The sequence below is a fragment of the Aphidius gifuensis genome, linkage group LG1 (assembly GCF_014905175.1).
Source record: "Aphidius gifuensis isolate YNYX2018 linkage group LG1, ASM1490517v1, whole genome shotgun sequence".
In the NCBI taxonomy this organism is placed as follows: Eukaryota; Metazoa; Arthropoda; class Insecta; order Hymenoptera; family Braconidae; genus Aphidius; species Aphidius gifuensis.
This window is the reverse complement of record NC_057788.1, coordinates 7,601,570-7,625,598: the sequence shown is the minus strand read 5'-3', so window position 1 is coordinate 7,625,598 and position 24,029 is coordinate 7,601,570. Positions and strand designations below refer to the sequence as shown.

General features: G+C 27.5%; 3 protein-coding genes across 3 annotated transcripts; 2 read left to right on the top strand and 1 right to left on the bottom strand.

Moving 5' to 3' along the window:
• Window positions 1–4,004: 4,004 nt before the first annotated feature.
• On the bottom strand, window positions 4,005–4,824 carry LOC122847918. The gene is made up of 3 exons (XM_044145774.1): window positions 4,770–4,824; window positions 4,527–4,656; window positions 4,005–4,464 (listed from the first exon to the last, which is right to left on the bottom strand). Exons 1-3 carry the CDS (start codon window positions 4,822–4,824, stop codon window positions 4,005–4,007), a joined length of 645 nt encoding a protein of 214 aa, XP_044001709.1.
• Window positions 4,825–15,648: 10,824 nt separating this feature from the next.
• On the top strand, window positions 15,649–17,749 carry LOC122847511. Its single transcript, XM_044145254.1, has 6 exons — window positions 15,649–16,024; window positions 16,100–16,349; window positions 16,450–16,575; window positions 16,641–16,749; window positions 16,818–17,320; window positions 17,401–17,749. Exons 1-6 carry the CDS (start codon window positions 15,896–15,898, stop codon window positions 17,583–17,585), a joined length of 1,302 nt encoding a protein of 433 aa, XP_044001189.1. The 5' UTR covers window positions 15,649–15,895; the 3' UTR covers window positions 17,586–17,749.
• A 188-nt stretch (window positions 17,750–17,937) lies between these two features.
• LOC122847505 (phosphoribosylformylglycinamidine synthase) lies at window positions 17,938–22,541 on the top strand. Its single transcript, XM_044145249.1, has 2 exons — window positions 17,938–18,441; window positions 18,513–22,541. Exons 1-2 carry the CDS (start codon window positions 18,176–18,178, stop codon window positions 22,249–22,251), a joined length of 4,005 nt encoding a protein of 1,334 aa, XP_044001184.1. The 5' UTR covers window positions 17,938–18,175; the 3' UTR covers window positions 22,252–22,541.
• Window positions 22,542–24,029: the final 1,488 nt, after the last annotated feature.

The following is a 24,029-nucleotide window of genomic DNA, read 5'->3' as shown; positions in this document are numbered from 1 at the left end:
GTCGATAAGTGAAATAAAAAACTTGAATTATTTAACTCTCATCTTCATAGAAACAAACCAATCACCGTGGAAGAAAAATATCAATATGCATCCAATTGGGAATATGGAAAATCTGAAAAAGCTACGTATTAATTTTTCTTGTGGTGTTACAGATGAATTTATAATTAATCTTTGTAATAATGCAAAAAAATTAAGGCATTTACGTATATGTTATAAAAATATAACAGATAATGGTAAGAAAGCACTTGAAAATTTCAGAGTTGAAGGAAGTAATACTAAATTAGAATTCACACAGCTTCGTTATTGGTGAATTTTATTTCTTTTGCTCAAAACTGATGATTAATCAATCAATTGATAATATATAATAATAATAATTATATTTTTTTCATGTATATATACATATATGTGGTTTAGTTATATTGACGATTATAAAATATATCGTGAAACTACTTATTTTTATTTATTGAAAGTTATCTTTATAGTATTAAAAGAACTTAAAGTTCCATTAAGTTAATTACTATGTTAAGATTAATATTAATATTCTCTCTTTTTGTTGACTATAATTGATATTGTATCTTTTTATTGACCATAATAATTAATATTGTATTAATAAATAAATAAATACTCTTTAGCTTTAAATAATTCTTGCATTCAGTTTATTTTTTAATCAGTCGTTATTGTGTGTCTTGACAATAATTATTTAAAAAATTAATTTTACAAATCAACAAAATTGGTAATATCGAAATTTTTATTACCAATTTGATGACTCATGTCGCTCTTTTTTTTTTTTTTTTTTACTCGGCAGCACTCGGTCTACTTCGTTTATTTTTTTGAATTACGCGTGTGATTTAGTTGAGAGACGCGCATGGAATCCAGCGGATCCAGATCGACCAGATCTACTGTAGGGTCCAGACTGGTCCGCTGGTCCAGTCGTTCAGTAGCGTAGTAGCGTAGTAGTTCAGGTGCTATTTACACTTTATCACATATAGGTACCTGTCTATAATTTTTCATTAAGCTTTTAAGATCTGTTTGAGGTTATTAATACAGTTCATCGATTATAATATATTTGTTTTTTTTTTTTTTTAGATAAACTAACAATAAAATATGGATCAGACTAATCCAAGTGATCAGATGGATATGGAAATTGATTTGAGTCCAGCTGAATGGCTTGAAAAAATCATACAAATTGAGGAAGAAGAAGTAAGTTTTGAATCAAGTGAATAGTTACATACAATAAAGCTTTAATCAAATTTTTAGCTGATGTTATTATATTTATATTATTGATCAAGTGTTAAATAATAAATTAATTTTTTTTCTTATATAGCGCGCTATACCACGATACAGGTTAAAAAACCAATTTGAACGCTATGATCTTTCCTGCTATGGTAATAAAGTTCGTAATAATTATGTTCCTTTTTCTGGCTGCCATCATGAATTATATTGTCCTGTAACTTATGACTGTGACGACAAAGATGATGATGAATATTATGATAGTAAAGATGGAGATGACGACTTTGGTGCATTCAGAAATTTCAATATTTACATGAAGTATGATAAAAATAGAAAAAAACTTGATTCGGATGATATGCGTCTGATTCGCTTGGCTCCATTATTAGTGAGTCAACCACAACTCGAAAAAAGTAAGAAAATAACAACTCTATAATTTTTAATAAAAATAAAATTTTGTATTATTATAAATATACTAATGATATAATATATTTAATTAAATTTTCAGTATGCAAAAAAAGAAATAACGAATTTCTTAGTTCATGCTTTAAAACATATTTATTACATAGGGATTGGAATCGTAGTGGAATGCGTCCGGATGATGAATATCATGAAATATTCAATGAGATAAATTACTTGATTAATTTTTGGGGATCTAAATTGACAACTCTATTAATATCAGATTATCCTTTTTCTCGAATAATGCCATTAATTAAAAACACTTGTCCAAATATTGAGGATCTTGATTTGACTTTTAGAGAAATAAACAGTGCAGATTTTGAAAATGTTTTTTCTAGTATGTCTCACCTTAACAGTTTGTCCATTCGTTGGTACTGTAAAGATTCAGTTATACCAGATACTTTAATTAACTCATTGGAACAAGTTAGTAAAACATTGGAACTTTTGGATCTTATAGGTTTATATGATTCAAATAAATCTTATTTGCCAGATTCAGTGACTTTGGTAAATTTAAACTTTTAATAAATATTACGCAATAAAAATTTTTATTTAATTTTTGATAAATTATTTATATTTATTTTTCAGGTATTTCCTCGATTAATTGCTTTAAAAAGTTTATATATATCTGTATTTCAACTGAATCAACAAACGATCCAATCAATAAGTGAAATGAAAAACTTGAATTGTTTAGATGTCAGCTGGATAGAAAAATTTCAATTAAACTGTGGGATATCACTGGGGGATGGAAATATCAATATGTATCCAATTGGAAATATGAAAAATCTAAAAGAGCTCAATATTGATTTTGCTTGTGGTGTTACAGATGAATTTATAATTAATCTTTGTAATAATGCAAAAAAATTAACGCATTTATGTATATGTGATACAAATATAACAGATAAGGGTATGAAAGCACTTGAAAATTTCAGAGTTGAAGATAGTAAAACTAAAATAGAATTAACACTGCTGCAAGCAGAGTAATTTAGCATTGTTATTGGCATTAAAGAATTTTATTTCTTTTACTCAAAACTGATGATTAATCAATCAACTGATAATATATAATAATAATTATTATATTTTTTTCATGGATATGTGGTTTAGTTATATTGACGATTATAATAAATATATCGTGAAACCACCTATTTTTATTTATTGAAAGTTATCTTCATATAGTATTAAATGAACTTGAAGTTCCATTAAGTTAATTACTATTTTAATATTAGTACTAATATTCTCTCTTTTTGTTGACTATAATTGATATTGTATCTTTTTATTGACTATGATAATAGTATTCATAACTTAATAAATATTCTTCAGCTTTAGATAATTCTTGCATTCTATTTATTTTTTAATCAGTCGTTATTGTGTGTCTTGACAATGATTATTTTAAAAATTAATTTTACAAATCAACAAAATTGGTAATATCGAAATTTTTATTACCCACTCGATGACTAATGTCGCTCTTTTTTTTTTTTTTTTACTCGGCAGCACTCGGTATACTTCGTTTATTTTTTTGAAAAAAATTTATATTACTTGTTAAATTAATTCAAAGATTAATGTTGATTAATTCAACAAACAGATCATCAGTTATGATACTTGATGAAGAGTATAAAATTCAAACTGTTTTTCATGGAATATATCCACCAGTTTGTTTTTTTAATCATGGATGTCATTCAACATTGGCAAGTTCTGTTCAAGGTGACACACTAATAATGACAACAGCTAATTTAATAAAAAAAGGTGAACAAATTTTTTACAACTATGGACCACATTATAAAAATGAAATACTTGATGAAAGACAAATTGAGCTGAAAGAATATTATTATTTTGAATGTAAATGCCTGGCTTGTGTTGGTAAATGGCCAATAAATTTTTCCAAGTTATCATCATTAAAAAAAGAACTTGAAGATCAACATTACCTTGATTTGATGGTCAAGCTCATTAAAGTTAATGACAAATTTATTTGGGCAACTGATTCCATTGTTAAATTTGGTAAAAGACACAGTAAAGTACCAGATGTATCATTGGCAATCAATGACATGATAAAACTCATTGATAAATCATCAACTCGTTATGGTAAACATTCGAAACAAACACTATTCATTGTTAATAAATTTGAAAAATTTCTTTCCAACTTAAACAGTCCATATGTACGTCTACAATGATGATGATTATATCAAAATAAATATGTAATTTTAAAATTTACAACTTGGGTAATTATTTAAACAAAAAGTCAATGTGATATTATAAATTTATTGTATTTTTTTTTGTCAATCAACAAGCTATTTATCTAGTAAAAAATTTAATCAAGTTTGAGTCTACTGTCTAGGTATGTTGAGTTTTCTTTGTTTAATTTCTTCTTCTTTTTGCATAAATTCTCGTATCATTGATTCAGGTAGAATTTCACCTTTCCATCTTGATGGGATTCTAACATTATCCAATATATCAAATTTCGATTGCACATATTTTTTAGCATCAAATTTTTCAGCTTCATGTATCTGTGCTAATAATTCAGCATGAAATGCTTTTTCTTTTTTGAGCTCACGTCTTTGTTTAACTTTTGCCCATTTAAATTTCATTTTTTTACGTAATTTTTTTAATTTATGACGTCTCATTTTACGACGACGTATGACAATCATTCTTGCTGCTTGTTTTTCAATATTAATTGAGCTATTATTTGTTGGTAAATCAATTGTTTTGTCTGTTGTTTTATCTTCCTTTGAATAGTCATTTTTAGCGGGATCAGTTATATGTCGTATATTTTTTTTATTGGTGAATCAATGATATTGTTGATCCATCCACGATGAGTTGGAAGATCAAAATCATGTGAATTTATTGACAATGAAGCTAGACTTAAATTTGGTTCACATATTTTTTTATTTATCTTAAATAATGATGGATCAAATTCAATTTTATTTGACAATGAATTTTGTTGATGCACAGCTGTTGAATATTTTGGTGCCACAACTCCTGAAAAAATAATAAACAACAATAACAATACATGTATATAACATGTTTTTCAAAATCTAGCATTATATTAAATTATCAATTGAATGTTTGTAATTAATTTGTATTAAAATTACCTCGTAGTGGTAGATGAAGACGTTGCAAAAAATTACATAATTTATTTGTTGTCATTTTAACAACTATTTACTGTTATAAAATATATAAAAAAAAAAATAAAAAAAAAAAATAATAATGACAGATAGCCAATGAGTGATAATACTCGAAATGTCAATTTTGATTTTTTTAATTACTTAATTAAACACACTGCCAAACACACACACACACTATGATTTTAATTATAAAATACACAAAAAAATTATTAATTGATTGATTGTTTAAACAAATATGCCTATTGTTGTTTGAAATTTTATATCAAGAGGCACGGTAGTGCCTCGAGTCAAGTATGAGAAAGAAAGTTTATGTGTGTTGATGAGAATATGTGTGAGATGAGATTTTAACTACTACTACCGTGCCTTATTATACATCAAGTATTTTGTCCCCTTCCGTCGCGAATCTATTAGAAATTTAATTAAAATATGATAGAGTTAATATATTTTTTATGAAATTGTTCTTTGTTGATTTTAATATGGCGCATCGAAAGAGTTGTGTACACACATGAAAACAAAAACAATAATCAGCTGATTTGTGGTAGTGTGTGTAAAATCAAACTCTTTTTTTTTTTTCTCTCTCTCTCATCAGTTGGTGTAATTTAATACAAGCAGAGGGCAGGTTGAAGCAGTCACGTGACTTTCAAAATTTAAAATAATTCGATATAAGATGAAATAAAATGCAAGTGTATTTATAATAATCATTAACTATTTTTGATTTAAAATTTATTATATTAATTATGGCAATAATTTATAGTTTATAATTTATATTTATGTCGCTTTTTTTCTATGACTCACTGCCTAACCCTGTCCTCTGCAAAGTGTCCAGGTGAAAAAAACGTGTACAAAAAAAATTTAGAATTTATAATTTATACTTTTTTCTCTTGGTTGTTTTTACAATTAATTTATTAAAAAAATATTTAATAATTATACTTTTAAGAGAAAAAAATATTTTAATTTTTTGTGTACATACGTTTTTGTCACCTGGACATCATGCCATATGCAAAACATATTTCATCCTGCCTGATGACTCATCTGCCGAGGACAGGTTTAGGCAGTGAGTCATAGAAAAAAAGCGACCTCTAATCTCCAGGTACGAGTCAGTCGTAGACTCACCTAGAAAATTTCGTCAGTTCGTCTTTAGTTTGAGCGGAACGCGGAGTAAGTAGCACTTAAAATCTTTCGGTCGGATAAATTTCAAAGTTTGGTTAGTAGTACTGCATGTGCAGCCTCGTGGTTACATCATAAAATTTTTTTCGATTTATTAATTTTTGCGTTTGGTTAAATAATTTAAAAAGGTTAATTAGAAGTATTTTAAATAAACTCGTGCTGACTACCTCGTGTTTTTTCGGGATAAAAAAAAAAAAAGGTAAAGTGCAAGTATTCAATTGAAAAAAAAAAATTATATTAATTAATGTGAAGAAGATTTAATAAATATGGGGATTCAAGTAAGATATACATGCAATTATCATTATATAATCATTTTTTCAATTTTAAATATATAATAATAATTATGGCAATAATTTAGAGTTTATAATTTATACTTTTTTCTCTCGGTGGTTTTACAATCAATTTATTAAAAAAATATTTAATAATTATACTTTTAATAGAAAAAAATATTAAAAAATTTTTTTTGTACACGTTTTTTTCACCTGGACATCATGCCATGCAAAATATGTTGCAGAGGTCAGGGTTAGGCAGTGAGTCATAGAAAAAAAGTGACATCTAGTCTCCAGGTATAAAGTAGACGCACCTGGCAGATTTCGTCAGTTCGTCTTTAGTTCGTACGGACTGCGGAGTGAATAGCACTTTAGATTATTCGGTACTTAGTTTCGTTTTAATAATTTTTGAAGTTTGGTTAGTAGTCCTGCACGTGCAGCCTCGTGATTTTTTCATCATAAAAATTTTGTGTCCGGTTAAATAATTTATAAAGATTGATTAGAAGTATTTTAAATAAACTCGTTTAAATATACCTACCTCGTGTTTTTTCAAAATTAAAAAAAAAGAAATAAAGTGCTCGTGTTTAATTAATATAAATTTTTTTTTTTCAATTGAATAATGTGAATAAGATTGAATAAATATGGCCATTCAAGTGTAATATATATGCAAGCGTGTTTAATTATCATTATTCAATTATTTTTTCAATGTTAAATTTACAATAATAATTATGGCAATAATTTAGAGTTTATAATTTATACTTTTTTTTCTTGGTGGTTTTTACAATTAATTTATTAAAAAAAAAATATTTAATAATTATACTTTTAATAGAAAAAATAATTGAAAATTTTTTTTGTACACGTTTTTTTTACCTGGACATCATGCCATATGCAAAACATATTTCATCCTGCCTGATGACTCATCTGCCGAGGACAGGTTTAGGCAGTGAGTCATAGAAAAAAAGCGACCTCTAATCTCCAGGTACGAGTCAGTCGTAGACTCACCTAGAAAATTTCGTCAGTTCGTCTTCAGTTTGAGCGGAACGCGGAGTAAGTAGCACTTAAAATCTTTCGGTCGGATAAATTTCAAAGTTTGGTTAGTAGTACTGCATGTGCAGCCTCGTGGTTACATCATAAAATTTTTTTCGATTTATTAATTTTTGCGTTTGGTTAAATAATTTAAAAAGGTTAATTAGAAGTATTTTAAATAAACTCGTGCTGACTACCTCGTGTTTTTTCGGGATAAAAAAAAAAAAAAAAAAAATGTGCAAGTGTTTAATGAATATAAATTTTTTTTTTCAATTGAATAATGTGAAAATTATAATAAATGTGGTCATTCAAGTGTGATATAGTGATAGCAATTTAATGAATAAGTGCTCAGTGAAAGTGTATAAATTTCAATAATGCTTGTTGCTGTTTTTGGGAGTTATTATGCATGGATCATTATCTACATGGATATTTGCTGAGAAAATTAACCGGATTTTATTGGATTACTGAAGACTACTTGGACAACTTCTACAGGATTTTGCAGTTTGCTGTTATACCAAGGTAAGTTCCTCTAGATCAAGACTGACTAGTTGTAATCATTAACCTATCCCGGAAAAGTGCTTTGATGTCCCTGAAGTTACAAAAAAAAAAATGTATGCTATATATTTTTTTTTGAAGCTTCTTGTCGTTCCAAATTATATATTATTTGATGTATTGTTTAGATTCATTTTGACTGTTTTTTTTTTCATTAATTAAATTCAATTTTTATGCCAAATTAAATGGTGGTAATGTGAAAGTCAAAATGGATCGACCCTGTCTTCCTCAAACAGAGTAGACAGGGGTGATTAGGATTCATTATTATCTATCGTAATAATTTATAATATATAAATTATCACCCTTTTTCAATCGCGATGTATGCTAGTATGTAAGGTTTTTTTTTTATTTGACTTAAGAGCACTTTTCCAATCAAACATTTTTATTTTACGTTTTGTATTTGAATTGACAATATAATTTGGGGCGTGGGTTTTTTTTCATTGGAATAGAAACAATTAAATAAAAATATAAATTAAATTTTAATGGGGAAAAAATTCATTAGATAATTATTTTATGATATCTCTAAAAGCTAAAATGGGTGATACGTAGATATTTTAAAAATAAAATAAATTTATAATATAAGACCTTTAAATTCTTTTTCTCGAGTAATTAATTTATTAAATTTATTTTAATATTATGGCACCAGTTCATTAGATTCTTGAGTATAAATTATCCTTTGACTTGAATAATTATTTGGGGTTGGTTTGGGGGTTGTACCAGAGACAAAGTAGAGTTTTTAGTTTAATAAAATCATTCAAAATCATTCAGTGTGTACGTGGTGATCATGGGATGCTAGGACAGACAGGACCTCCACGTGGTGCATCCTGGTTAATGCCAAGAAGTCTGTTAAATATTTTTGTTTGGCCAATAGATTGAATGACATATAGCGTTAATTTTTCTAAGAATATAGTCGGGATAATTTATTTGCGTACGTTTTGGGAGGATCGTTTTTCTAATAAAAATAAAATAAATTTAATTTAAATAGTACAAGTAAATTATGCAAGTGCTCATATTGTGATGTAATCTCGGGAAAACTGTACTCTATTTCGTGACTCGTTTTAAAATAATAATGCATATTCGTAGGGGAGAATTTATTTTTTAAAAAACATGATCATACAATATATAATGTTAAAAGTACATGTTAATTATGCAGGTGCTCCATGTGATGCATCCTGGGTAATGTCGGGAAAACTGTACTCTGTGTCACAAATTAAAAAATATCAACCAATGCATATTTGTACGGGGAATTTTTCAATTCAAGAATAGATAAATTTATATATATAGTTTTACTGAAATCGACATTTGTAATTAGTCTTTTTTTTTTTTTTTTTTTTGATATTTTTCGCGAAAATTTAGCTGGCTACCAGATCCTGGTAGTTTGACGACAACAACTCTTGCAGTTAGCTCTCAAGCCCAGCTAAATTTTTCTTGAGTCTTTAGTCTACCCCTATTTTGTGATAAATGATATACTTGAAGTATTCACCGGGCAGGATGGCGGCAGTTACTCAGACTGATCTATGGACTTCTGAAGTCAACTTGCACCCAAACTCAGCTGAACTATTTCTCGAATTCATAGAAAACTATGCGATATTCATTAGCATGCAGCTGCTACGTTGTGTCAATATGATTATCTGTGGCCTCTGGTCGGAACGCGAGACTGCTGAAGCAATTGTGTACTTATTAAACCAAGTTGATTGTGTCAGTCGCAAATTAAAAAAAATTTGTTGTGAGACTTTAGTCATGAGGAATGAATGGCATTTATTTCAAGGTTTTCTTGCGCCTCTTAGCTAAGTGATTTATTTGAAAATATTTACCTGACATACCAATCGCAGACTGGTATGAGTAATCAAATAAACAGAATTCTATTATTCTATGATTCTCGGCTGAAATTTTCTTAAGTCCTTACCGGTCCAGGGTACGTGAGTTTAATCGAGAAATTCTGCCCCAATCTTAGCTTGATTAATTAAAATTTAGCTGGCTGTCAGATCCTGGCAGATTGACGACGATAACTTTTCGAAGTTATTATACTCTCAAGCCCAGCTAAATTTTTCTTAAGTCATTTATTGGTTCTGGTTGGCGGTGGGTGTCATCCATGCTCATTTCTAATTAACTGGTAAGTTGATCTCTAACGTAAACATACGTAGCGTATCTTAGATCCAATGATTTGTTTCGTTAAGTAATCTGCCCAAGCCAAGCGGTTGCGCCGCAACTGCGTATAGAAGGCATTGCTTCACTGCTTATTCGCATCTTTTTCGTGAAATATCATGGGGGTTTTTTTTATTATTTTTTCGTTTTAGAATTTTAAAAAATGTTCGATGTTAGCTAAACTATATGTATAATATTGATGGGTTTACTTAATTATATGACTATTTAAATTTTTGGGTGGAGCTAGTGTGAATTTTTGGGAAAAAATGTTTAATTTTTTAAAATTTGAATATAGTATATATAATATGAAAAGTTCATGCAAATTATGCAGCTAGGTGCTCCGTGTGAGTATCCTAGGTATAATCTCGGGAAAACGGTACTATATTATTGCGTCACAAAATCAAAAATATCGGTCAATGCGTCTTCGTAGGGGGGAATTTACTTGGCTATTTGCTGAGAAAAGTAACCGGATTCTATTGGATTATTGGAATATATACCTTGACATTTTCTACATGGCTTTGCTGAGAGGATATATTGAATTATTGGAGACTACCTTATATGACGTTTTCTACATGGCTTTGCTGAGACAAATTTTATTGGATTATTGGGGTCCACCTTGACGATTTCTACATGGCTTAGCTGAGATGAATTTTATTGGATTATTGGAGTCTACCTTGACGATTTCTACATGGCTTAGCTGAGAGAATTTAATTTGATTATTGGAGACTATCGGGAGACTACCTTTGAGGATTTTGCTGGTTGCTGTAATAAGGTAAGTTCCTCTAGATCGAGATCGACTAGTTGTAATTATTAACCTATCCCAGAAAAGTGCTTTAATATCCTTGAAGTTACAAAAAAATGTATGCTATATTTTTTTGAAGCTTCTTGTCGTTCCAAATTATATATTATTTGTTTTGTTGTTTAGATTTATTTTGACTGATTTTTTTCATAATTTATATTTAATTTTTATGCCAAATTAAATGGTGGTAGTATGAAAGTCAAAATGAATTGACCCTGTCTTCCTCAAACAGAGTAGACGGGGGTGATTAGGATTTATTATTATCTATCGTGATAATTTATAATAGATAAATTATCACCCTTTTCCAATCGCGATGTATGTTAATATGTAAGGTTTTTTTATTTGATATTTTACGCACTTTTCCAATTACTAATGTTTTAATAATATTTCAGGATTTTGTTTTTCAGGATGTCAATTGTTTCAAGTTTTTTATGTTTGACACGATTCTAATATTTTGAAGATTTTATTTGTTTCAGGATTTTCAAGACTTCGTCAACTGCTGTTTCTTGAGAATTATATTTCGAATACAAGAGGATTACTTATTGAAGAGTGCATAATAAAATGATGGCATACAGAGAATCAAGCCTATAGAAATGTCTTATCACAATGAGTGATAATGGCATAGTGACTTAAGTGGAATTAATCTTGAAATGTCCTATCACAGCAAGTGATAGTGGCATAGTGAATTACATTAAATTAATCTTGAAATGTCCTATCACAGCGAGTGATAGTGGCATAGTGAAATAAATTAAATTAAACCTAAAAATGTCCTATCACAGCGAGTGATAGTGGCATAGTGAATTAGGCCCACACATATTTTTTATTTTTTTTTTTTTTACATTTGCGTCGACTGATCAGTACTTGCTGCTATGAGCGCAATCGAAAAATTTAAATCGAAATAATTCTAGCTGCAGTTAGATGACGTGCGAAAAGCGTAATTTTAGTGGACTAGGTCTACTGGAGATACCACTTAAAAAAAAACGAGTCAAGTGTCTTACCTCCTGGGTGACTTGGAAAAGACACTTGATTTACACGTAATAATTTTTTAATATTATATTGATTTATATTATCATTGTTTATTTTTTTAAAACTATATTACAGCTAAATACAATTATAAACTTTGCTCAATTAATAATTCTTTTTGTTCATTTTATTTCAATAAAAATATTCACTTACTTTTATTTTTTTTTATCTATTATTTACGGAATTTCCCAGATTGATTAGATAGGCTTTTTTTTTTTTATTTTGGTCGTGGTTTTCTGTTCTGCTTAATATTAAAAAAAAAAAAAAATTGATAAGATAATAAAACTTAAAAAATATAAAAACTAGAAAAACAAAAAAATCGAATACGTCAATGGATTTTTTTAATAATGTTCAAGGCTAAAACTTGTTAGATAAAAAAAAAAAAAAATAATAATTTCTAGTCAGTAGAAAAATTAAATCATGGAGAACGACCATGAAGGTGAGTTGTAAAATATTATAAATATAAATCAATATAATTAATTACCGTTTATCTTTTGCATTAATTTTTTTATAATAAAGATGTTGAGGAAAAATTTCCAACAAATGAATTTGATATTTGGAGTGATACATTTGGACAAAGAATATACGAATTTGTTGAAGCAACAACACCATTATTTAATGATGACAATTACATAAAGCAACTGTTGGATAATCTTGTAACAGATAAACTAGCTTTATCAATTTATAAACCAACAGTTGTTGAAAAAAATTCAACAACAGCAGCTAAACATTTGATGATTGGCAATTTATTTTACCTGAAAAAAAATGATGATAATGAACATCAAGACTATTTAAACTTGGCATTTAAAGAGTACTAAATGCATAATTAATGCACCAAAAAAAAGTAATGAATTATCAACTGGATATGCTAATCGTAGTAAAATTCTTATTAAATGTTAAAATTAATTTTCCAGAAATTATAAATTTTGTTGTCATTGTGGTAGACAATTGTGGTCAAGTGTTCCTTGTAACACTTGCATTGAGGTAATTTTTTGCTCAGAAAATTGTAGAAATTCAGCAAATGAAGAGTACCATGATATTGAATGTCCAGTATTATCATCATTGAGACAATTTGATCTGATTGATGATCAATTTATTTATCCTAGAATTATTTCAAAAGCTATCAAAGAAGCTGGTGGTTGTGTTGATAATTTAATGAGTGAACTTGATCGAGTTGATGCTCCAGCCGAATGGCTTGAAAAAATCATACAAATTGAGGAAGAAGAAGTAAGTTTTAAATCAAGTGAATAGTTATATATATACAATCAAGTTTCAATCATTATTATATATATTTAATGACTAATTTATTATTTAATTTTTTATTGACAGTTTAGTTTTTTTATCTTTTCATCAGCATTATTAATTGACTCACAAGCATCACGCTATTTTTCCTAGAAAAATAAAAAACACAAAATTATATATTCATAAACAATAAATTTACAAGGTCATTGTTGATAATTTATAATTATTATTATTCAATAAATAATATATTTATTTTGTTTATACTTTTTATGTCATTGGTTTATCATGATTATTATTTTTTGTTTAAAATAATTTAATTTTATTGACAAATTATTTCCTCAAAATTAATGATTATTAATTAAGCTAAGCTGTTGTATTATTCATTACAACAATTAGTCATTTTTGCATTAATTATTATATAATTTATTTAAATATAAACAATTGATTTACAAATTCAACAAAATCGGTAATATCGAAATTTTTATTACCAACTTGATGACTCATGTCGGTATAATCTTTTTTTTATTTTTTTTTATTCGGCAGCACTCGGTCTACTTGGTTTATTTTTTTGAATTACGTGTGTGTGACTTGAGGGACACATGGACTAATAAGAAAAAAATACACGTAGTGCTACCCCCCTGGGAACTCTGATCCAGACTGATCCAGGCTGATCCAGACATTCAGTAGTGCAGGTGCTTTACACTTTTTCACACATAGGTCTATAATTTTTCATTGAACTTTTAAAATCTATTTGAGGTTATTAATAGTTCATCGATTAATATACTTGTTTTTTTTTTCTTTAGATAAACTAACAATAAAATATGGATCAGACTAATTATCCAAGTGATCAGATGGATATGGAAATTGATTTAAGTCCAGCCGAATGGCTTGAAAAAATCATACAAATTGAGGAAGAAGAAGTAAGTTTTGAATCAAGTGAATAGTTATATATACAATCAAGTTTTAATCATTATTATTGATATTATTGATCAAGTGTTAAATAATAAATTAATTTTTTTTCTTATATAGCGCGTTACACCACGATACAGATTAAAAAGCCGATTTGAACTTTATCTGTCTGGCTATGGTAATAAATTTAGTGATAAATATGTTCCTTTTTCTGGCTGTAATCATAATTCATCTTGTCCTGTAACTTATGACTCTGACGACGACGACGATGATGATTATTATGATAGTAACGATGAAGATGACGACTTTGGTGAATTCAGAAATTTCAATATTTACATGAAGTATGATAAAAATAGAAAAAAACTTGATTCAAATGATATGCGTCTGATTCGCTTGGCTCCATTATTAGTTAGTCAACCACAACTCAAAAAAAGTAAGAAAATAACAACACTATAATTTTCAGTAAAAATAAAATACTAATGATAATATATTCAATTCAATTTTCAGTATGCGAAAACATAGATAACGAATTTCTTAGTTCATGCTTTAAAACATATTCATCAGATAATTATGATAAAATGCATTCGGATGAATATTATCATGAAATATTCAATGAGATAGAATACTTGACTAATTTTTGGGGATCTCATTTGAAAAAGCTATGGATAACCGATTATCCTTTTTCTCGAATAATGCCATTAATTAAAAACACTTGTCCAAATATTGAGGATCTTACTCTGCGCTTGGAAGAAATAAAAAGTGCAGATTTTGAAAATGCTTTTTCTAGTATGTCTCATCTTAAAATGTTAAGCATTCTTTGGGAATGTGAAGATTCAATTATACCAGATACTTTAACCAACTCATTGGAACAAGTTGGTGAAACATTGGAATACATGGATTTTACATATCTTCATGATAATTCAAAAAAACCTGTTTTGCCAGATTCGCTGGCTTTGGTAAATTTAAACTTTTAATATAAATATTATACTACTCAATAAAAATTTTCATTTAATTTTTGATAAATTATTGGCTTATTTCACAACTGAATATCCGTTCAATTACAGATGAATTTATAATTAATCTTTGTAATAATGCAAAAAAATTAACGCATTTATGTATATGTTATAAAAATATAACAGATAATGGTAAGAAAGCACTTGAAAATTTCAGAGTTGAAGGAAGTAAAACTAAATTAGAATTAACACATCATTATTGGCATTAAATAATTTTATTTCTTTTGTTCAGAACTGATGATTAATTAATTGACAATTATAAAATATATTGTGAAACCACTTTTTTTATTTATCGAAAGTTAAGTTCTTTTAATTTATAATAAATTTGTTTGTTTGTTATTAAATAGTATTTGTATTTTTTATTTTATTTTTACTACGAAAATGGTATCAGTGCTGGCATGACAAAAAATCTAAAATAATTAAAAATAAATTTGGTCATTTACTTATTAAATTGATAGATAAGTACTGAAAATAGTTTTTATAAAAAATATAAATAATGTCATTAGATCTGTACAAGTGTTTTTTGACGAAATGGTATTTTTTATATATGTAATAATATTTTAAAAATATTGTCTTTCGTAACAATTGCCCGTGTTTAAATATTTTCGACTTAATCGAACATTGGTAATATCGAAATTTTTATTACCAACTGTAATATCGTTGTGTGTATTTTTTTATTTTTATTTTTTTTTTATTTTACTTAGAATGAAAACTGATCTTCCTTCTCCCGAAAAAAGTAAACATAATAAACAAAAACAAAAAGTCCGTTAAAATAAACGTGTGTTTACGTTGGTGATTTAATTTTTACTTGATAATAATAACATAGTTTTTTCATGACATTTACAAAGATCTATGCATGACAGAAAAATTATAAAAATATTTATTAATATATTTTAAAAAACTATTATTTATTGTTGATAAATAATAATAATAAATTAAATTTTAATAATGAATTTACAAGAATTTTCATTGCCACTTGAAATATGGGAAATTATTTGGTCTAATATGTGTATTGAAGATTTAACAAGATCAAAACGTGTCAGTTCATTTTGGTATAAAAATATTGAAAAAATTGCTGTAAGTATAATAATTAATAATAAATAATTAATAATAAATTGTTAATTTTATTTATTTATTTTTTTGTTGATATAGAAAAATGAAGACTGGCAGAGCAAGTGTATTGCTGAAATACCAAGAGGTGTACTTTATTCATTGTTCAAAGAAATATGTGGTACAGATATGATTGATAAAAATTTAATAAAACCAATTATATGGTTTAAAACATATAAAAATTTTAAATTATGGCAAAGAAATTATTCAAGTGGTTGTGTTAATGCTGTCATATCAATTAACAATAGAAATGGAAATAAAACTGATGAATTTTCTTGCATGGCTGTTCATGGTAAATATCAAAATAATCATTAAAATTATTTATTAATAATATAAATTATTTATTAAACATTAAAAAATTTATATTTATAAATTAATTATTATTTTTATAGGTGAAATTTTGGCACTTGGTACAATGAATGGATTTATTTATTTTTATCATTTATCAAATTTACAAAAATCATTTTTTATTGCTGATCATTTGGAATGTGTCATCAAGATTGAATTTTGGGAAACAGGTAATTAATTAATAATCTAATAAAAATACATTTAATTTTAAATAATAAAATGGTATTTATTCTAGATGATGGTATTCGTGGAGTATCACAATGTCAAAATGAAAAGATAAAATTTTGGGATTTAAATAGAAAAAAAGAAGATAAAAATTATTTTAGCTATGGATCGTTTATGGTGTAAGTAATTAATAATTAATCAAGCAGCTAAGTTCTTTTTTTTTTAATATGTATATTTTTTATAACAGAGCAAGTGGTGATACATTGTATACAACAAGCTGTGGTGATGATAGAATTGGTGTACGTTCTGGTTCATCAATTTGTAAATTTAAAAAATCACAATTTCAAGAAATAACAATGGGTGAACACAAGCTTTACATTGATGATGATTATTATCCAATAAATGCAACAATTAAAAATTTTCAAGCTGAAGATTATGGTGATACTAAAATTCTATCAATAACATCAGTTGATAAAAATTATGTTGGTGTTTACGAGGTTCATTATGAATCTGGTTTATTCGTTTATGGATTAAAAGAAGTTGAACAATTACCTGAAATTATAAATGAATCAACAATTAAAAAAATTTATGTCTATGATCATGTTAAATTTATCTTGGCTAATGATAATATTTGCATCAATATACCTGGATGTTTATGGACTATTTATCATAATATTTTTATGAAACTTCGTGGTGTTATTAAATGTCTTGCTTATCATGCAAATCTTTTGATACTTGGTTTAGATTCAGGTAAATTAATCACCATTTAAAACATGATTATCATAATTATATTAATTGCTAATTTAATTAAATTTATTTATCAATTTTAGGTGAACTTCATATTATCAAATTAAATCATCAAAATGAGCTACAACATTTGGATTTTAATTCATGCAATAAAAAAGTTTATATGCTTGATTATTTGCCAATTATAAATGTTAATTTTTCAATGGGATACAACAAACGATTTGTATTTGCAATGTCAACATCAAAAGTATTTGTCATCAAGCTTTAATTAATTTATCAAATCAATTTAATTAATTTTACTTTCTTTTTTTTTCGTTTGGAAAAGTAATTTTTTTGTTTGTTTTTTTAATTATTAATTTTTGATGTATTGTCTTGAGTTTTCTTTATTATTTTTTCATTAGCATGTAATTTAAATAAATTTAATTAAATAAATAATTTAATATTTATTTATTATCTCTTTTTTTTTTTTTTGTAGTTATCGACGTTTTGCCGCATTTTCGATTGTCGCTATTTGTGGGCCACTTGTTAAAAACTGCCTTGTTATTTTCCTTTTTTTTTTTTCTAATTCCACATCATCTGTGTCATCATCTGGTGCTATCTGTGTAATTTTATTTGTATTTGTGTGTTGCGCATCAATTAAATACACCAGAGCACGTGGTTAAACATTTTTTTTTTTTATTATAATTTATGTTATTTTGAATTATTGCAACACACAAATAACGCGTCTTGTTTGTAAATTAATATAATTGATAAGATACTTGACCCTTGAATTATCTGGGTTCATCAATTGGATATTTATATCAAGAATTGCTGGTGGTCGTGTTGGATCATTTGATACAGTAATACTCCAACAACAAAATGGCAATTATTAAATTTTACAAAACTCCAGGATTATTAGCTGGTAAATTGACAAATAAAATTCAAGCTGTTAAAAAAATAACAAATATTGTTGATGATATTGATACTGAGCTGTGTTACTACATTGAAAGTACAACTAAACTTAATGAGGATGAATTAAAAATTGTCAAATGGACATTAATTTCATCGTTTGATTTAAAAAGTTTAGTTGATAAATCTGTTTATCAAACAAGTGCTGATAATATTGTCATAGAAATTGGACCAAGGTAATGAATTTAATTAGTAATAATTGTTTTTTATTTATAATTTAATAATCATTTTATTTTTTGGCATTTAGATTGAATTTTTCAACAGCTTTTTCAAGTAATGCTGTGTCAATTTACAAGTCAGTTGGATTGTCAAAAATAACTCGTGTTGAATTTTCAATAAGATATTTAATTAAAGCTAAATCTCCACTTAATTTACAAGATGAAGAATCAATTGTTAATGTATTACATGATCGTATGACAGAGTGTAGATATAAAGCACCAATAGAAACTTTTGATCATGGTTTTGTGCCAGAAAATTGGTTTGAAGTTGATGTTATTACACAAGGAAGAAAAGCATTAGAAGATGTTAATACAAAGCTTGGTCTTGCATTTGACAATTGGGATCTTGATTTTTATACAAATTTATTTAAAACAAAATTAAAAAGAAATCCAACAAGTGTTGAGTGTTTTGATCTTGCTCAATCAAATAGTGAACACAGTAGACATTGGTTTTTCCGTGGTAAAATGATTATTGATAATGTTGAACAAGAAAAAACACTTTTTGATATGATTATTGATACTCAATTATCATCAAATCAAAATAATGTTATTAAATTTGCTGATAATAGTAGTGCAATAAAAGGTTTTAAAAATACAGAAATAATTCCAGAAGCTACATACAAACCAAGTCCATTTGCTATTAAATCAATAGAAAAAGATTTAATATTTACTGCTGAAACACATAATTTTCCAACAGGTGTTGCACCATTTAGTGGAGCAACAACTGGTACTGGTGGTCGTTTACGTGATATACAAGGTTGTGGTAGAGGTGGTTATTATATAGCTGGTACAGCTGGTTATTCAGTTGGTAATTTACAAATTCCAAATTATAATCAACCATGGGAAAATAATAAATTTAAATATCCAACAAATATGGCAAGTCCACTTGATATTATTATTGAAGCAAGTAATGGTGCATCTGATTATGGTAATAAATTTGGTGAACCACTTATTTGTGGTTTTACACGTTCATTTGGTATGATTATTGATGATGCTGAAATGGATAGACGTGAATGGATTAAACCAATTATGTTTTCTGGTGGTCTTGGTACAGTTGATTCAAATATGACAACAAAATTAACACCAGAAAAAGGAATGGAAGTTGTTAAAATTGGTGGTCCAGTTTATAGAATTGGTGTTGGTGGTGGTGCAGCAAGTTCAGTTGCTGTACAAGGTGATAATAATATTGAATTAGATTTTGGTGCTGTACAAAGAGGTGATGCTGAAATGGAACAAAAATTAAATAGACTTGTACGTGCATGTACTGAAATGGGTAATAATAATCCTATTCTAAGTATTCATGATCAAGGAGCTGGTGGTAATGGTAATGTTTTAAAAGAAATTGTTGAACCAGCTGGTGCTGTTATATTTACTAAAAAATTTGAACTTGGTGATCCAAGTATAAGTACAATGGAACTTTGGGGTGCTGAATATCAAGAAAATAATGCAATATTATGTAAAAATGAAGATGTTAAATTACTTGAAACAATTGCAATACGTGAAAAATGTCCAATTAATTTTGTTGGTACTGTAACTGGTAATGGAAAAATTATATTAACTGAAGATGATGATTTTAATATTGAAAAATATATGAATAATAATATTAATGATAATGAAAAACGTCATCCAGTTGATTTAGATCTTGAATTTATTCTTGGTAAAATGCCACAAAAAGAATTTAATATGAAACGTAAAATATTAAATTTAAAAAAATTATCATTACCAAATAATTTAACAATTGATGATGCATTAAATAGAGTATTGAGATTACCATCAGTATCAAGTAAACGTTATTTAACAAATAAAGTTGATCGTTGTGTTACTGGTTTAATTGTACAACAACAATGTGTTGGTCCACTTCAAATACCATTGTCTGATGTTGCTGTTGTTGCAACATCACATTTTGGTAATACAGGTATTGCAACATCAATTGGTGAACAACCAATAAAAGGTCTTGTTAATGTTAAAGCTGGTGCTAGAATGACTGTTGCTGAGGCATTATCAAATATTGTATTTGCTAAAATATCAGATATACGTGATATTAAATGCAGTGGTAATTGGATGTGGGCAGCTAAATTAGATGGAGAAGGAGCTGCATTATATGAGGCTTGTCAATCAATGTGTTTAATTATGAAAGAATTTGGTATTGCTATTGATGGAGGTAAAGATTCATTGAGTATGGCAGCAAGAATTGATAATGATATTGTCAAAGCACCTGGTACACTTGTTGTTTCATGTTATGCACCAGTTCCTGATATTAAAAATATTGTAACACCTGATTTAAAAGCACCAGCAATGGGTACTGAGGGTTGTCTTATTTATGTTGATTTATCAAAAGGTAAATGTCGTCTTGGTGGTACAGCATTGGCACAAGCATTTTCACAACTTGGCAATAATTGTCCTGATGTTGAAGATTCACAAATTATTGTTAATGCATTTAATGCAACACAAAAATTAATTGAACAAAAATTAATATTAGCTGGACATGATATTAGTGATGGTGGACTTATTACATGTCTTCTTGAAATGTCATTTGCTGGTGTTTGTGGTATTAATGTTGATATTTCACATAAAACTGGTAGCCAATTTGAGATACTATTTAGTGAAGAAATTGGATGGGTTTTAGAAATTTTACCAGAAAATATTGATATTGTACGTAAAACATTTGAAGAGTATAATATTCATGATTGTATTCATGTGATTGGTAGTTCAACAAATCTTGGATTAAATAAAAAAATAATAATATCAATTGATAATACAATTGTTGTAGAAAAAAGTGTTATAAGTCTTATGAAAATATGGGAAGAAACAAGTTATGAATTAGAAAAAATACAAACAAATATTAAATGTGCTGATGAAGAATTTAATGGTCTTGAAAATAGAAAAATACCATTACAAAAATTATCATTTAATCCTGATGAAATGCCAATAAATCAATTTACAACAATGTCACCAAAAATTCAAGTTGCTGTTATACGTGAAGAGGGAATAAATGGTGATCGTGAAATGGCAATATCATTGATACAAGCTGGTTTTGATGTTTGGGATATAACAATGCAAGATTTATTGAACAATAAAATAACCTTGGATAATTTTAGAGGTGTTGTATTTCCAGGTGGTTTTAGTTATGCTGATGTTTTAGGATCAGCAAAAGGTTGGGCAGCAAGTTTGCTATTTCATCCTTCAATTTGTCAACAATTTGATAATTTTATAAAACGTGATGATACATTTAGTCTTGGTGTTTGTAATGGTTGTCAATTAATGAGTCATCTTGGATGGATTGGTGGTAAATCAAATGACATTAATGAACATCAACCAAATGTTATTCTTGATCATAACAAGTCAGAGAGATTTGAGTGTCGTTGGAGTAATGTTAAAATTGAAAAATCAAAATCAATAATGCTTCAAGGAATGGAAGGCACTGTTATGGGTGTTTGGATTGCTCATGGTGAAGGAAGATTTACATTTAAAAATAATAATATACTAAATGATTTAGTTAGTAAAGGCTGTGTGACAATTAAATATGCTGATGATCAAGGTATACCAACTGAAACTTATCCTATGAATCCAAATGGCAGTGTTGATGGTATTGCTGGTATTTGTTCAGATGATGGTAGACATTTGGCAATGATGCCACATCCAGAAAGATGCACACAAATGTGGCAATGGCCATATGTACCATCTGAATTTGATAATTTCAAGGTATCACCATGGCTCAAGATATTCCAAAATGCCATGACCTGGTGTCTGGCCAATTCCAAACAGTAAATTATCCTTTTTTTTTTAAATATTATTTACAAATATTTTTATAACATTACATAGTACAGTTGAAACATTTTAAACTTGAATAATTTTTATAGAATTTAAACTTTCAGAATTAATTAAAAATTACATGAACCTTGAAGAAAAATAAAAAAAAAACTCGTACATTTTATTATTTGTTTTTTTCTTTTTGATAAAATAAATCAATTGATTTTCATTGCAAACCAGCAAAGAGATCTGGAAACAAAAAAACAATAAATAAATAAATAATAATTGATAAATGAAAGAAAAAAAAATATTGTGTACCTTTATTATTAGCCTTAAATTTGATACCTCCTCACTATGTCTATATTCCTAATACAAATCAGAATATATGTAAAAAAAAATTGAGAATTTACTTTCTTGCTTTTCTGTTTTCCTAATTTATTATTCAAAAATTTTTTTGATTTGTATCAGGAACATAGAATCACTGAGGAGGTATTTGTTATTTTTAAAAATTACCTCTTCGATTTTTTGTTTTCCTAATTTTTTTTTTCAAAAATTTAAGAATACCTCTTTGCTCATTCTATGTTCCTAATACAAATCTATGATTTTTCCATAAATTTTTCAAAATAGTTAAAAAAAAAAATTTTAAAGTATCAGGAACATATAATGAGTGAGGAGGTATTTTCAAAAATATCGAATACCTCTTTGCGCATTCTATGTTCCTGATACTCGAAAATTTTTTTTTCTATCAAATTTCAAAAAATTTGTGGAAAAAAAAATTTTTGAGTATCAGGAACATAGAATGCGCAAAGAGGTATTTTCAAAAATATAAAATACCTCTTTGCTCATTTTGAATAATAGATAGCGCTGAACTTGTTGACTAAAAAAATACCTCTTTTCCTGTTCTATAACCCTGATAAAACAGCCCCCTCTTATCTCTCAAATTTAAATGTGTTTACCCTATAGTTTCTAAAAAAAATGATAGAAGGCGCTGAACTTGTTGACTCAAAAAATACCTCTTTTCCTGTTCTATAACCCTGATAAAACACCCCCCTCCTATCTCTTAAATTTGAATGTGTTTACCCTATAGTTCCTAAAAAAATGATAGATGGCGCTGAACTTGTTGACTCAAAAAATACCTCTTTTCCTGTTCTATAACCCTGATAAAACAGCCCCCTCCTATCTCTTAAATTTAAATGTGTTTACCCTATAGTTCCTAAAAAAAATGATAGATGGCGCTGAACTTGTTGACTCAAAAAATACCTCTTTTCCTGTTCTATAACCCTGATAAAACAGCCTCCTTCTATCTCTTAAATTTAAATGTGTTTACCCTATAGTTCCTAAAAAAAATGATAGATGGCGCTAAACTTGTTGACTCAAAAAATACCTCTTTTTCTGTTCTATAACCCTGATAAAACAGCCCTCTCTTTAAATTAAATGTTTACCCTATAATTCCCAAGAAAAATAATAGAGGGCGCTGAACTTGTTGACTCAAAAAATACCTCTTTTCCTGTTCTATAACCCTGATAAAACAGCCTCGTCCTATCTCTTAAATTTAAATGTGTTTACCCTATAGTTCCTAAAAAAAATGATAGATGGCGCTGAACTTGTTGACTCAAAAAATACCTCTTTTCCTGTTCTATAACCCTGATAAAACAGCCCCGTCCTATGTCTTAAATTTAAATGTGTTTACCTTATAATTCCTAAAAAAAATAATAGATGGCGCTGAACTTGTTGATTCACAAAATACCTTTTTTCCTGTTCTATAACCCTGATAAAACAGCCCCCTCCTATCTCTC

Bases quoted from the DNA above. Each gene is read 5' to 3' on its own strand.
- LOC122847505 (XM_044145249.1), top strand. From the start codon at position 18,176: ATGGCAATTATTAAATTTTACAAAACTCCAGGATTATTAGCTGGTAAA. The intron at 18,442-18,512 runs GTAATGAATTTA...TTTGGCATTTAG, and splicing joins GTCATAGAAATTGGACCAAG to ATTGAATTTTTCAACAGCTT.
- LOC122847918 (XM_044145774.1), bottom strand. From the start codon at position 4,824: ATGACAACAAATAAATTATGTAATTTTTTGCAACGTCTTCATCTACCA. The intron at 4,657-4,769 runs GTAATTTTAATA...TTATTTTTTCAG, and splicing joins TCTTCATCTACCACTACGAG to GAGTTGTGGCACCAAAATAT. The intron at 4,465-4,526 runs GTCAATAAATTC...ACAATATCATTG, and splicing joins AATTTAAGTCTAGCTTCATT to ATTCACCAATAAAAAAAATA.
- LOC122847511 (XM_044145254.1), top strand. From the start codon at position 15,896: ATGAATTTACAAGAATTTTCATTGCCACTTGAAATATGGGAAATTATT. The intron at 16,025-16,099 runs GTAAGTATAATA...TTGTTGATATAG, and splicing joins AAAATATTGAAAAAATTGCT to AAAAATGAAGACTGGCAGAG. The intron at 17,321-17,400 runs GTAAATTAATCA...TATCAATTTTAG, and splicing joins GATACTTGGTTTAGATTCAG to GTGAACTTCATATTATCAAA.